This window comes from Vitis vinifera, chromosome 9, assembly GCF_030704535.1.
Source record: "Vitis vinifera cultivar Pinot Noir 40024 chromosome 9, ASM3070453v1".
In the NCBI taxonomy this organism is placed as follows: Eukaryota; Viridiplantae; Streptophyta; class Magnoliopsida; order Vitales; family Vitaceae; genus Vitis; species Vitis vinifera.
The window spans coordinates 9922798-9939412 of NC_081813.1; the positions used below are offsets into that span (position 1 = coordinate 9922798).

At 33.1% G+C, this 16615-nt stretch overlaps 1 protein-coding gene across 2 annotated transcripts in view; it reads right to left on the reverse strand.

The window, feature by feature from the left end:
- The window catches only part of LOC104880284 (uncharacterized), a 31542-nt gene that overhangs the window by 3291 nt on the left and 11636 nt on the right, over positions 1–16615 (reverse strand). Inside the window, exons 5-7 of one of the 2 annotated variants that reach the window (XM_010656562.3) lie at positions 13327–13410; positions 12791–12901; positions 12427–12690 (exon numbers count right to left, since the gene is read on the reverse strand). In XM_010656562.3, coding sequence (XP_010654864.1) covers positions 12427–12690; positions 12791–12901; positions 13327–13410 — 459 coding nt within the window. The remainder of the gene's footprint in view (positions 1–12426; positions 12691–12790; positions 12902–13326; positions 13411–16615) is intronic. The other variant, XM_059739653.1, reaches the window with a different exon arrangement.

Genomic DNA, 16615 nt, shown 5'->3' on the forward strand with positions numbered 1-16615 from the left:
ACTACCTAGATTGCTTCACTAAATGATCGTCATAAAAAGCTTGACTAGTTAGTTATATAGTAAGTGCTAGCTCTTAATTTTGAGGAGGTTAACGATAGTAAGTGCTAGCTCTTATTTTGAGAAGATTAATGGATCCAAGGTTCCAACATTGTACACTTTCTTTTACTACTCATGCTTTGTGATCCTAAGATCTACAGTAAAATTACAATTGAGTGAATAGTGTATCAAGCTTGTGCGTTCATAGATTCAAGTAAGAAATCAACGTAGAAAATATACTCTTGGTTGAGAATGTATGATCACTTAGAATATAAGCTCAATGGTTTCATTCAAAGAAAATGATTTGTGAAATTGTTTTCTATTATATCTATCTATAAGGGATGCATTTTATCAAAGAGACTTTTGTTTCTTTTTAATAAGTGATCATATATGAATAAGCAAAAGATTGGAGAGGAGAATAGATTGTTAGTTAACAAGGTATATAGTCTTTTAACTTTCTTGAGCTAATTATTTTTCTAGATGGCCCACTAAAAGTAATCTAACAAGTTTTGGGTCATAACTTAATATGTTCTATCTTTTGTAGTACGTACAACCATGACATTACAATAGGATACGTTCATGGATTGTGATCAATATCAACTACGTCATAGGAATTGGTTGGAGTGTTAATCTTTTGATAGGGAATCAAATAGTAGAATGACCATTATCCTAACAATGGCTTCTCATGGACATAGCACAAATCTATCTTTTGCTTATGAAAAGTATTTTGCAATGAATAAATGGCTTAAAGAATTGACTAAAGTAATTTGGGAATACGCTGGACTCGAATCCTAGTTTCACAACGAACATAAAAAAGGTTCCCTAGAGGCATTTTTTTGTATATCATGTGTTCTAATATTTTCATATATGAATATGAGATTCATTTGTATCATTGCCTCATTGTGATTTCATTTATGGATATTGATTTTTATTTATTTATTATGTTTTGAGGTAAGAGAATTATTTTAATATCATGTAAAGCTTAAGTTAATTATTAAGAAAATTTTAGAACTTGTAATTTATGATTATTTAATAACTTGTTCCTATTTAGAATAAATCAAATATTTAATTTTATTAAAAGTACCCTTAAATTTTTTCCAAGATTATGTTATGAATAATAATAATAATAATATAAAAATAAAGAAATAAATAATTTTGTATTTCTATTTTCCAAGAAAGCTCTATTTTGCTAATTGTATAGCTCCCACATTTTCTCATATTTCTACTTACCCAATATAATATTTACAATCACATTTCAATGTCATGATTATTTATACAAATATTTCTAATATCGTTCCTAATACTACAAGAAATATAATTTCAAAAGAAAACATCTACTTAGGTTATGTAATATTATTTTTGGAAAGGAATATCTACCAAACAAGAATTTGATTAATTATGGATAGTATTTCAAAGTAGCCTAAGTTGGTGGTCTCATCCCTCTTAGGGATACGGATAACTCATATCGAACAAATCTTGTATGGTGCATAGATATAACAAGAGTTATAAGATGATCAAGAATATTTCCAACAAATTTATGTAGGCCAACCTAAAACGATAATCTCTAATTTTTATTTTTGTTAAATTTTCTATTACACCAATGTAAATCACAATGGTTGTGATTTGAAACCTATAACCATTTAGCTGTTTAATTAAGGTTGGCATGCAAATGAAATGATGAAAATAAATTCCCCTACTAAACCTCATTTCTTTCAAATTTAAAAGGAAGTCATCCACAAGGTAATGAATGAAGAAAGGATGGAAGTAATATGGTCACAAACTTCGAGCTTCGTCTCATTGTTATTTACATAAGGTATTGAAGTGCAATTGATTCTCTTTAGTGGAATGTTGAATCAACTTTAGAATTGAATTCTGAAGGAGCTACTGCTCCTATGGGTCCCAATGGTCATCACTTTGAGCTCATATACCATGGTGGCATGGTTTATGAAGGTTGGATTGGTTTTAGGTTCACTATTGTGCATAAGGGTGTTTTGGTAATTATGCAAGTTTGCATAGGGAATAGTGAATAAGGTCTTTGAATTGGGCTAATTTATTAATTAGATGGTAGTATGTAGTTAATTAATCAATTAAGACTTGTCTTAGGCTACATTAAGTAGCCTAAGCCTTGTTGAGCTCAAGTCACTCAAACCTAGTAGAGGGAACCCTATAAATACCCCCTTAGGGGTTATGGTTTCCATCACTTTTGGTGAGTCGTCTTCCACCTCCAAAGAGAGAAAAAGAAAGAGAGAGTCGTAACTTCCTTCCTTCCAAAGCCTACACTTTGGAATGCTAAGATTGTGGTTTGAGTCATCAGACGAAAGATCTTAGGTGTAAGAGATCTTGAGACATGTTCTTCACTACTAAGAATTGATCTAGGAACATCCAGATCCATGTATGAGTACTATATATCTAGATCCTTATTCTAATATGGTTTTTATAGTCAAATATTTCCACCACAATAGATTTAGAGAAGCCTAGGATAACTTGCATGTATTTTACAATGGAGAAATCCAGATATTCCTAGCAATATCATGTTGCAACCTTCTTCTTATTACATTCGAGTTTGTAGTCCCTTCTTCTCATACATCTTTAGGAGGTTCTTTAAAAACTTAACCATTATATGCTTGAGTTGTACTTACCTTATATAAATAGTGCACCTTACACAAAGTTTTGGTTCATGAATCTTGGAAGTAAGACGTCAGTTCCTTACTATATAATGACTGATCTCAAAGGAGAGTGGATCTACTGTAAGAAAAATGCTCTATCTTGTCTCAGCCACTCAAATATGATAAGTGCTCTAATCCCATCCTTTAAAGTTTCATGTTTATTCTATTTTAGGCTCAGTTAGCATTATATAAGTTTTAAGTCTAAGAATTCTTGAACCAACAATCTTAAAGTACAATATTTATCAAATACTTCCCTAGTTCACACACATCCAAACACTTGCAAGATTGATTCTTTTAATTGAGCATTCTTCAAGAGACAATAAGAAATGGTCTTCTCTGCAATTGATATTCTAAACTTGGGATATGTTTTGACTAACCCAAAATCTAAAGGCAACTTTGAGAATTTGCCTACCTAGGAAACTAGAAACAAACAAGTTAGAAATGCCATACTTAGCACACTCTTGAATGAGTTATTTGGCATTTATTGTCCATATAAACTAGAAAAGGACATTTGGGATCTCATGAATAAAAATATATCCTAGAAGAAGCAAGAACCTAGAAATAGGCAACCTAAGCATAAAGATTTATCATCTCAAATCCAGAACTACCACTTGCTAAATCAATGACTTAGCTAATGAGAACATAAATGTATATGAACCATTTGTGGTTGGGTATTTAATTGAAACTCTTCTAGAATCTTGGAAAGATTATAAAAATAACATAAAGCACAAAGAAAACAAATGTCCTTAGAAGATATAATCTATATTTAGATTAAAGAGTAGAACAAAAATAAGGACAATGCAAGAAAGACAAAGAATTGTCTTCTAATGCTAATGTGGTAGAAGAAAAACTTAGGCTAAAAAAGAAAAAGAAAAAAAAGGTCTAAAAAGCAATACTCTAAGACCAAGCCTAATACACTAAACAAAGTTCAAAATCTAACTATAAAGAAAAAGTAACTACTTTATCTATGGTAAGCCTAGACATCAAGTAACTCAATGTTGTCATAGGAAGAGATCTGAGAAGTCCATTCTAATAGCAAACCTAATAGAGATAAAAGGGATCATTGTTGTAGTTTGCTATAAGGTGAGCATGGTCACTTATGTGAAATACTAGCTCTTAGACTCTAAGGCTACTAGGCACATTTGTGGCAAGAGAAGTGCATTCACTTCATATACTAGTGTAAAGAAATAAGAGGAAAAAGTGTTCATAGACGATTCTAGAATGTCCTTAGTAATTGACAAAGAGAAAGTTCTCAAGTTGACCTCAGACAAAATGCTTACTCTAAGTGATGTCCTTCACATGCTAGATATTCATTGGAAGTTAATGTTAGTATCTCTAATAGAAAAAGTAAGAGTAAAGATCTTGTTTGATTATGATAAAATCATTTTAGCTAAGAATAATGTACTCATTGGGAAATAGCCATTGCAATCAAGATCTCTTTATGTTAAATTTTTCTTAAATTATTAATAGTAACAATGCATTTTCTTCTGCTTACTTAGTTGATTCCTCTGATATTTAGCATGGTAGACTACGGCATTTAAACTTTTCTTATATAAAGAAAATGGTTGATCTAGGTATAATTCCTAAATTGTCCTTAAAAAACTATGGAAAATGTCAATCATGCATCGAATCTAAAACCACAAAGAAATCTTCCAAATCTATAGAAAGAGAATCATAACTACTAAGTTTAATTCATAGTAAGTTAAGAGATATAAAAAGTACAATGATAAGAGATGGTAAAAAATTCTACACAACTTTTGTAGTTAACTACTCAAGGTATACAAGGGTATATTTGTTGAGAAACAAAGATTAAGCAAGATATGCTTTCATCAAATACAAAAATGAAGTAGAAAATCAACTAATAAGAAAATAAAAAGACTTGTAACTTATAGGGATAAGTGTATGAATCCAACCCCTTCAACTTTTTCTTTGAAGATCATGGGATCATTTATGAGACTACTAATCCTTATTCCCCTAAATCTAATGAAGTACTAGTGAGGGAAAAATAAGACCTTAAAGGACATAATGAACACAATATTGGTAAGTTTAGGAGAATACTTGAGCTTATGAGGGAAAACTAATCAATTGATCATGTATAACCATACATGGGAAACAGTGGATTTACCTCCTAGTGTAAAGACTATAGGTTGTAAATGGATCTTTGAAAGGAAGTTAAAGCCAAATGTGTCCATAAAGAAGTATAAGGCATAATTAGTTGACAAATGGTTTATAGAAAGAAATGGTGTAAATTACCTTGACACTTTTGCCATTGTGACTAAAATGTCCTCAATTAGAATGTTGATCACTCTAGCTTCCACTCATAACTTGGAGATATACTAGATGGATGTTAAGACTACATTTTTGAATAGGGAATTATAAAAGAAAATTTATATGGGCCAAACTAAGGAAATTTGTATGTTGGTTAAATTACTATTGATTACTACTCAAAAAGTGCTGTTTGATAGCCTTTAATTAATCCTTTTAAACACTTTTGAGTAGTAGTTTAGGCCTTTTAACTCAATTGGCATGTTAAGGATCCTTTAAAGCAATTTTAATCACTTTGTGCAAGTTTTGGTGTTTTTGTTAGTATTTTGATCACCAAAGCAAGTCAAGACTGAGGAGAGCTATGAGGAATCTTGGGCAAAGCTTAGAAGTCATTTGCCAAGAGTGAATCCGGATTGCAAGGAGTAAAAGCAAAGAGAATCTGCCATAAAGCATATTCTTGATGACAGTCGTAGCAGCCACTTTTGGAGCACTTTCTGAAGTCCAAATGATGCATGCTATATACCATTTCAAAGCTCAAGAAGTCAACAATCCAATTCTTCAAACGGTGTGCAATTCGGAGTTGAAACGAGGAAGTTGCAGCCATTACAAGCCAATCACTCCGAGCTGAAGGAAGCATTTTGCAAAGTGCTGCGAAATCACCCTTTTGTTGCGAAGTGATTTCGCAGCATTTTTGTACAGTAAGGTGTTTCTCCTTCTGACGATGCACGATTTATGCAGCGAGAAGGAAGCTTGGAACCTCAAGGTGGAAGCCAACTTCGCAGCCCTGTGAAGATAGCTCGGTGTTGCGAAATAATTTCGCAGCCCTCTTGGGTGTCTGCGAAATCTCGCAGACACCATTTTTCTCCTGCGAAATGATTCCTGAAGCCTCCCGAAGTTTGCTACCGACATTGGGAGATATTTTCCATTAGATTTTTGTTGTCTAAATCCCAAAATACTCCTTGTAAACCACCAATTACATGATTCCTTAGCTTTTAAGTTAGTAAAAAGACTAAATATCTATGTAATAATTAGTTTTATATTATGTTCATATATATACCTCTCGGGAGCCTGTTCTCAGAGAGGAGTTCCTTTTGAAAACGTTTGGGTAAGCAAGTAAAGTCTCTTTTCTTTCTACTGCCTTACCTTCTCACTTTGTATTTTCATTTTATTTCTAAGTTATGAATTCTCTGAGGAGTTTTCCCCAGAGAATGAGTAACTAAACCTCTAATTCCTTGGAGCTAAGGTTGCCGGGGAAGGTTCCAAGTGCAAGAATGCAAAGCTTTGTGGCTTTAGCTAGTAATGAAGAGGAAGTGAAATCCTTTAGTGATTTCAATGTTTTTAGTTAACTTAAAACACCTTGGAGTCACCTAGGCCAACACTTGGTAAGGCAAGTGATTTCCAACCATGGAAATGCACTAGTTTACCCCTTGCGAGCCTCTGGGAGGTGACTTCAAGGTAGGATTTTCTGGAATTACCAACACTTGGTTAGCTTTTGGACTCCTAGGAGACCTCCATTAGTTATCTCTTGCGAGTTTGTGAAGGGAAGTCCAAGGTTAAAGATCACCTTGAATGGTTGGGGCTTGGTGAGAGGCTGAAACCATTGCAAGTTGCATCAGTGAGAGAATTAAAGTGAAATCTAATTGAAGGAGTCTCTGTACATCACCGGTTAGAGAATTGACTACATGTTGAATCTCTAATGCGAGGAAATGAACCATCTGACCGGAGCTATGTCTTTTGCATGAGGAACCACCCCAGTGAACCTAACTCTCCAGGGAATGCTTTTCTTCCTAAATTATTCCAAACTTCTGTTTAGTTAGTTAGTTTAAGTCTAAACCTTTACCAATCAAAGTTTGTGTTTTATTTCTTAAGCTAACCTTGAAATGAAACAAGACCAATTCACTTGGAATTGGTATCATTGATTGCTTGTTCATCATTCCCAGTGAACGATCCTAGAGCCACTATACTATAGTAGCTTTTTATTTGCTACCCTAGTGTATGGTGTTATAGGTATAAATTTTGTTGATTACTCCCTCATCCAAGGAGCACCAGCTGGACATGGATCAGCTGAGTCACCAATTGGGCATGAATCAACTATACGGATTGAAACATGGACCTAAATAGTTGCACAACAAATTTGATCATGTGTTGGTAACTAATGGATTTTCTATTAATGACGCTAATAAATGTATTTATACTAAATTTGATGGTAACATAAGTGTTGTCATCTACTAACATGTTGACGACATGCGAATCTTTGGAACTAGCTTAAAGGTTGTTTGTAAGACCAAGAAATTCTTATGATATAACTTTGACATGAAAAACCTAGGAGAGGTAGAGATAATTCTAGGAATCAAGATAATTAGAACACCTATTAGGCTTAAACTTTCTCAAGAACACTACGTTGAGAAGATCTTAAGGAAGTTTGAATACTTTGATTGTAAACTAGTATCAATTCTTTATGATCCCAACTCATTGAAGAAAAATAGAGAATATAGTATGACCCAAACTGAGTATGCCTAGATCATTTGGAGCCTAATTTATTTAATGAATTGTACCTAACCTAATATCGCCTATGCAGTAGGAACATTGAATTGAGACACCCAAAGACCTAATCAAAATCACTAGATAGCTATTCATAGAGCATTTAAGTACTTGAGAGGCACTATTGACTGATCAGTGCTATAGTGGATTTTCGAATGTCCTTGAAAGATTTAGTGAGTTTAATCAGATTTTTGGTTCAGATAAGATGAAATCCACTAATGGATATGTTTTTACCCTTAAAAAAGATGTAGTTTCTTAGAAATTTTCCAATCAAACTTCTATTACTTGATTTACTATGGAAACTAAGTTTATTACCTTTGAGAAGGAAAGTTCTATGGCCAAGTGACTTAGAAACCTCTTAGCATATATCCTTTTATGGATAATACCAATACCATTTGTGTCTATGTATTATGATAGTCAAGTTACAATAGCTAAGGCTAAGAGTAAGATATTTAATGGGAATGACAACTGACTGTGAGATGCTTTATCAACTATATGAAAGTCAATCCCTAAAGTGCAGATAAAACACATCTATAATGACTGAAAATTAGTATTTACTATATATACATATTTGAGAGTCCATCCCTAAATTATAGATGGAGCGTATAATGGTTGAGAATGAGTATTTACTCTTAATGAATACCATATTCCTTATGGATGGTATGTTTAGTTTTAGGACACACTTGATGGATTCACTTATATGAGAGTAGTTTTATAAGAACTTAAGCAGGTTCTCTAAAGCTCTCATGAATATCTAGGTAGGACGCATGGCTTACTTGTGCCAACTCATTATGTACAATTCTTAATTAAGAAACCAATGTTGATTATAGGTTTCTTCAATTACATAAAGAAACATTGGTTCATAGAAATTTCTTTTTCACCAAGTTTCTACAACTTAAAACTTATTTATCCTAAGGCTGACTCATAGCCTATGGACAATAGTATTGATGCATTGGATTCTAGTTTTTCTCTAGTTATTTTCTTCTTCATTCATTCACTTTATAGGGGAATATAGGAAGAATGTGTGTGAGTGTGCATCTGTGTGTGAGAGTTTTGAGTACAAAAGTCAAAAGTTGTCAATCGCACATTTGAAAGGGATTTAATCCTTTTTATTTTTCTTTAGTGTCCTAATTCTCCCACACCCATGTGTTTAAAGACCATTCGAATGGGATTTCAAGTAGCCTAATCTAGGAAACTTTAATGTGCATCATTTGCATGCATCGTGTAAGGCCCTCCTACATAACTGCACAATTCCAATGAATTTTTATAAAGTGAAAATTAATATATTTTTTATTTTATTTCCTTAACTTGGTTACTCTCAATTCTAGAGTCTTAGGCAAGTCTTCTTAATTATAGAAAAGAATGGATCACAAATGTTTGAATGAGTAAGCTAGAATGCGTGAAATTAATTATTTGAATTAATTTTTATTTTTTCATCATGAAGTTTTTATAAGAGTGTTTCATTAAACTTTACTTATAAATATGCCCCTTTCTTCTATTGGGATTGAACCCTAGAAAACATGACATGATGTAATATATAGAGATTCATTTATAAATTTATTTATTTATGTTTCTTGGTTTCCCTTTATTATTCCATTTGCGTTAATTGGTTATTTGAGCATACATGCCCACATCACTTGCATTGTACATGACTTGGGTGTATTAGGAGAAGCATAGAAAATCCAAGTTATGGGTCCATTACAAAGTGATGAGTTGTTCACAATCGGTTCATGGATTTAAGCAATCCATTGGAGACTGTAATGCACTACCTCCTAATTAGAGGGATGACTTATCTTAGCCTTCAGGATGGTTTTCCCATGGTGAATGCACTAGTGCATCTGATGCACATCAAGCTAGACCTATAGTGAATCATGATGTAAGACTATCAGTTGTCATGTTTCACTAAGTTATAGGTTCCTTGCAAAGTGATGAGTTGTCCATAGTCAATTAATTGATTTAAACAATCCATCTGAGACTGTAGCGCACTACCTCTTTATTGGAGGGATGACTTATCTTGGCCCTTAAGATGGTTTTCTTATGGTGAGGGTACTAGTGCATTTGATGCACACTGGGCTAAACTTATAGAGAATCATGACGTAAGGTTATCAATTGTCATGATTCACCGAGTTATTATACCCTATGGATTCTTAACCTTGAAAGGACATTGAACCTACACCAAAATGAATAGGAGGCTTTGACCAATGGGTAAGGCCCTAAGATGGTCATATATCCTTATAGATTGGGCTATTATTGATAGAGGTTAGTGGCAACAATTATTCTGAATATAAGTATCATGATATCTCATAGATTGAGATAATGTGTTCTCTTTGGGTGATCCAAAAGACATGTGATCTAGAAGACTATGGCCATAACATTTTCTTTAGTAGAAATTTGACATATGCTCCTTAGAGCTAGAGCATGTCAATTGATCACATACTAAGTGGTATATATAACTCAATGATTAGAGAGGTAATCTTGATAGGTGATAGTACTACCTTGTTAGATTACAAACACCAATTCATGAGGAGTTTGCATGTAGTGGATAGTAGGTCATGAACGTGAGCAACGTCTTGTTCTTATTTACATAGGGCACTATGGTGCAATTGATTCACTTTAGTGGAATGTTAAATTAACTTCAAAATTGGATTCCAATGGAGTCAATACTCATATGGGTCTTAGTGGTGCAGTTGATTCTCTTTAATGGAATTTTAAATCAACTTCAAAATTGGATTCTAAGGGAGTCAATACTCTTATGGGTCTCAGTGGTCCCCGTTTTGAGCTCATATACCATGATGGCCTGGTAAGGCTTGGATTGGCTTTGGGTTCACTCTTGTGCATAAGAACATTTTGGTAATTGCATAATGTTACACAGGAAATAGTGAACAAGTTCTTTGGAGTGAGCTGATTGATTAATTAGATGACCCTATGATATTAGTTAATCAATTAAAACCCATCTTAGGTTAGATTAAGTGACCCAAGCCTTGGTGGGCTCAAGTAACTTAGAACCCAATAGAAGAACCCTATAAATAAGCCCTTAGGGGTTAGGGTTCCCATCACTTTTGAGAGGTGGTTGTCTTCTACCTTCAGAGAGAAAGAGAGACTAGGATTCTTCTTTTCCAAAGCTCACGCTTTGGAGTGCCAAGATCATGGTTCGAGTCATTGGGTGAAAGATCTTGGGTGTACGAGACTTCTGAATTCTACATTCTTCATCTTCATTAGGCGGAATTGATTTAGGAACATCTGAATAAAAGGTAAAGTGTTTTTAATGCCTTCTTTCTAGATCTTAGATTTGTATAAATATGTTTTTTTTTTTTGCTTGTATTGCATAAGATCTAGAGGCTTAGGGTAGTCTACATGCACCTATACAATCCAAGGTATGCGAACAGAGGGATCTAGGGTTCCCAACACCCTCAAAGTCTCTTATTGAAGGCTTTACTGATCTTTTTCTTTGCCCTCTTACAACTCTCTAGTTTTACTATCTCACTACTCTTTGGCTCTACTTTCTCACTACTCTTTGACTCTACCTATTTCTTTGCCTACCTTTGCTCTTCTCTATTACTGTTCATTATAATAGCATCTAAGGCATTATTTCATCCATGTTACATTCATGTTGACCATTGCAACGTCCAAGTCTACTACTATACCCAAATCGAGTGTTGCATTCAACCCTTGCTCCATTCAACATTTTTCCATCCCTATTGTATCTACGCATGTTGCAACCTCACTACTACAACAACCAAGCTTCTTGTATCCATAAGAGATTGTGTTACATCCCCAGTAGACAAATTAGTAGTGAAAGGGTTATCAAGACTTTCCAATTACCTTCTACTACTATACTAAAAAGAATTTTTCTTTGAATCTTAGACGATTTATAGCCCTTTAGATTAGAGAACCCCCAGATGCTTAGAATCAAGCAAGTATCAACAGTTCTTTTCTGACCTTCTGTTGGGAAATAAATCGGTGAATTATATCAGTAGAACATAATATGGGATTTCGAGTCTTTTGTTGATCAGGCGACACCCGGATTTGAACTAGGGAAAAAGGATTTGCAGTCCCCCACCTTACCACTCGACCATGCCGCTAAAACGATACAAAAAAAGAAACCCCTTCTCTCTTTTCTATTGAAATTAAAAATCCAAATGAGTCATAAAAGCTAAATTTCAAGAAAAATTGGAACCATTAACTATTACTATTGACTATGAATTCATGAACGACTCTTGGATTTGAATCTCAAATTGCGTTTTCCTAATGACATAAGGGAATCCAAATTGATACATAACTAATCAATATTGATTCTTTTCGATAAAAAATCCTTTGTAATTTTATGTTGTATCATGTTACAACCTTTCTCTTTCTACATCCATGTTTGCAACCCCTTCATCTCATACATCTTTTGAAGGTTTTTTAAAAACTCAACCATTTTATTGCTCAATTTTTACATACCTTGTAAAAATAGTGCACCTTAGAAAAGGTTTTGACTTTTGAATCCTGGAGGTAAGACACTAATTCCCTAGTGCATTCGAGACTAATCTCAAAAGAGGGTAGATCTATATTAAAGACAATGCTCTGTCATGCCTTAGCCACTTTTTAAGTTTCCTATTTGTTTTGTTTTAAGCTTGGTTAGCTTTGTATAAGTTTCAAATCTTATACATTCTTGAATGAACACAAAGTGACTACAACTCTCTTGTCATGTGACAAGAATGAAAACATGTAGATTGGTGATGATAATGACAAAATTCAAGGCATAAAAAACATGGTAAGACTATGATAGAGGATGTGGAATGCTCTTTCATCACAAAATGGGTCATTGTGGAGGAAACTCCAAAGTGAAGAAGTAACTCCAAAATGATGTACTATTTAGAGGATAGAGAAAAAAAAAATCCATTTAAATAGTTGAGAGAGAAAAAGAGAAAATAACCTTTGTCTTTCTTATTAGTAGTTTTTGAGGAACTTCCAGCAAGTGAAAATTTGTTCTCCTCATCTTTTTCATTTTCATATTTTACTGAAGAACTTCTTTCTTTCACATTTTGGTTAGTATCTGAAGATGAAGAGTTACTTGGTTGTTGTTGTTCTTTAAGGTTATACTTAGAACTTGACACATGCTGGAGTAGTTCATCTACAAGTTGAACAGCCCTTGAATGTTTCTTTTTCATATCTTTTATTTTCTTTATCTTCTCAAATCCTGAGATAGACATACAAAACAAAAGCATTTTGTAAGTCTTTCTTTTAAATAAGAACAAAAAAAAAAAATATAAAATTAGATAGGCAAGATGGTGTGATACCAAATCCTAAGAAGACCAGCATTGTTGTGTATGCAAACTTGATGAATTCGAAACAGATATCATAATTTGGTGGCAACATTTGTTGTTGAGCTTGATTCATTGATTGGTGAGCTACAAGCATGTGTTTCAGTAATTGAAAAGTATATTTGAATATTGAGAACAAAAAATACTAGTATTATAGAAAAAAAAAATAGAGGAATTGGTCGAACTTCATTTATTCAAACATATTTTAGGTTCAATATATATATATATATATTCAAATGGAAATTTTCATGCTCAATCACTATTATGACATGTTGATTAAAACATCAATCATAAAAAATGAAAAATAAAAAAAAAGTTGAACTCTAAGCATATTTGGAAGTAACTTTTTGAAGCAAATAAATTAATCTATAAGTTGCAAGTTTCTTTTTGGAAAATGTAGGTTGGAATTTAGCTTATTGTAGACTTGTCTAGAAAAATCCCACATATAGGTAAAATAATTTTTCCTTGAAGTTGCTTTAAATTGTAATCTAAAAAGTGGATCTACCACTCACCTTGCTTCTCAGAAGTTGTTTTTCTTCCTCTTGGGTTCTCTGCATCTTCACACTTGCAAAACTTTGATGGAAATATACTAGTTTCTGAAATTATAAAGTAGCAATTGGGTGTAGCATTATGAAAATAAAGAAATATAAATATGATACATGACTTTAGTGTTGTTAGTATTAATGATGTGATTATTATTTGAGGCCTATTGTGTCCCTCATATTAAGCCCTACTTTACCTACTAGATTTCTAAGAATGGGCTAGATGAATTATATGTATTAATCATTTAGCCAACTCACTAGCTCTAACTATTACATGGAATCACACAAACATTCTCATATGTATGTTAAAAACCCGATCTTCTCAAACTCATTATGTTGAAGTTTGTTTTTGATGTCTATTGTTGTTTCATCACCATTAATGTAGGACTCATTTTGGTAGTTAAGGCTTGATGGTGTGTTATGTTTTCTTATACCCAAGGAATTAAGTTGGTTTGTAATCAAAGCTTCTATTGTTCATTTCTCATGCAACGATGCAAAAAGATCATGTCTCATGAAAAATGAGTAAACTAAATATGGTTGCATCTAAATGATCTGAAAACCATTTGCAATTAAAACTAAGCACACTAGTACTCATATAAATTGATATTACTTGTATGGTTAGGGTTGTAGGGTCTTTGTTAGAAAGTTAAATTTGATTTTGAAAATTTTTAAATATTAGAATTAGATTTAGTCCGTAAAAGTCAAGGAGAATATTTTATTTTGAGTGGTTGCTTTAGTTTCTATATTTGAGTAGTCAAGTTTTAGAAGGTTTCTATATTTTTTAAGTGCAAGTATTTCAATATGAGATTATCTAATATCTTGAAAAAGAGAGAGTAGTGGAAGACAATAAAGTTTCAATTCTCCATAATTTTAATCTTCTTTAATAATTGTTTGTGTTTCTCCTTCAAACTTACTACTCTAACGAATTGGTATAAGAGCCATACAAAAAAATGGTAAGTGGGATGTATCTATTTCAAGTCCTTAACTCAACAAAGACAATTATGATAATTGAATTATCAAGATGAAAGCTTGGCTTGGTTTATAAGATGTATGAGAGGTTGTAGAGAAATGCTACAAAAATCTACAAGATGAAACTGCTCTATTCCCAAATCGAAGGGTTTTTTTTTTAATATGAAAGAGAGTGTTAAGATAAAGCCTTTAAAAGCATGACATGATGCAACAAATATTGATTTATTATTTAATAATATTCCAATTTTAACTTTTATTTATCCTTGCTCCATGAATTATATTCTCATAAACAATCTCATATGCATCTTTTGCATTATACATGACTTGGGTGTAGTACACTATCTCCTAATTAGAGGAATGGTTAGTCTTGACCATTGGGATAGGTTTCCCATGGTGAGTGTACTAGTGTGTATGGTTACCCATAGGGTAGGACGTACAGTGGGTTATGATGTAAGACTATAGGGTAGTCATGACTTTACTAAGCTTCTATGTTGTATTGTCTCTCAACCTTAAGAGAATATTGAGTTTGTGTCAAATTTAGTAGTGGCTTTTACCTTTGGGTGAGTGTTAGGATAAAGCCTTTAAAAGAATGACACAATGTACCAAATTCCAAGTTTCTTATCTATTTAATAAAGTTCCAATTTCACATTAATATATTCTTATTCCATGAATTGTACTTGTAAGCATTCTAACCTGTATCTATTGCATTGTACAACTTGGGTGCATTACAAGTTATGTGGAAGGTCTAAGTCATGAGTTCCTTGTAAGTAGATGATTGGTAAGCTTAGGCAACCCATTTAAGTGTATAATGCACTACCTCCTAATTGGAGAGTTGGTTGGTCTTGGTCATTGAGATGGGTTTCCCATGGTAAGTGCACTAGTGTGTATGATTACATATTTGGCAAGACTTATGGTGATTTATGATGTAAGGCTATTAGGTAGTCATGAACTCACCAAGGTGTTATGTTATATTCTCTCAACCTTGAGAGAATACTAAGCTTGTACCAAAATTAGTAGAGGCTTTGACCTATGTGTGAAATCTTAAAATGATCATATATCCTTTATGAATTAGGTCACTATTGATGGAAACTGATAAAAACAAGAATTCTCAAAAGAGACACCATGATATTGCATGGGATTGAGATAATGTATCCCTCATTGGTGATCCTAAGGAGATGTGTTCAATAAAACTATGGTCATAATAGTTCCTTAAGTGGAACTTGACCTAGATTAGGATCTCGAACTCAAGGATGATAGACCTAATCTTAAGAGGCTAATAACTTTCACTTTATTAGACTATGGACACAAATTCATGGGGATGTTGTATACAATGAATAGCAGGTCATGGACCTGAGCACTTACTGTCTCATTGTTATTTACATAAGGCACTAGAGTGCAATTCGTTCTCAGTAGTAAGATGTTACAACTTCCAAATTGGATTATAAGGGAGCCAATACTATCTTATGAGTCCCAATGGTCCTCAATCAAGCTCAAATACCTTGATGATATAATTTATGAGGGTAATATCAGCTCTGGGTTCACTTATGTGCATAAGAACATTTTTATAATTTAGCAAGGTTACACAAGGGTTAGTGAATGGTATCCCTGGATTAGGCTAATTGATTAATTGGATAGTCTTGTTAGGTTAAGAACCCCTTTAAGCTAGATTAAGTAACCTAAGCCCATTGTGGGCTCAAGTCATTTAAGCCTAGTTAGTTTGAGGTTGAGTCATAGGGTGGAAGATTGTGGGTCTATGAAACTTTCGTTAACATTGTTTTGCTCTTCACCGAAAGGAAAAGATTTGGGAACATCCAAATCATTAGTAAGTACACTAAACTTGTTTTCTAAATACTAAAAAAGTTTTGAATGTAGGTTTTTTGTTATGCCTAGGGTTTAGAAAACCCTAGGGAGAATGGTAGGCACTTAACTTGATTCTAGGTTAAGGAGTGGAATAATCCAAAATTCCCTACAACTGGTATCAAAATCCTAGATTAGTAAAAGTATGTTAAATCGTTTCTTGGGTGTGTTAATTTTTTTTTACAGGGTATTTTATTGTTAGGGATGAATGTATGTGCATGTGATTTTATGTTCTTTTAATATGATGACCATATAGTGTTATTGTTTTGTTTCATGCTTGCTCTATTTTTTCTTAAATGGGTTTTAAACCCTATAAGGGGTGTATTGTTTAATGTAAAAATCCATTTCTTTTTTTTATTCATCGATTGGTTTGTAAACTACAAAGTATTAGAGTTAGGATTTTGATGTAAAAATAAAGTTTTAATCAATCCAT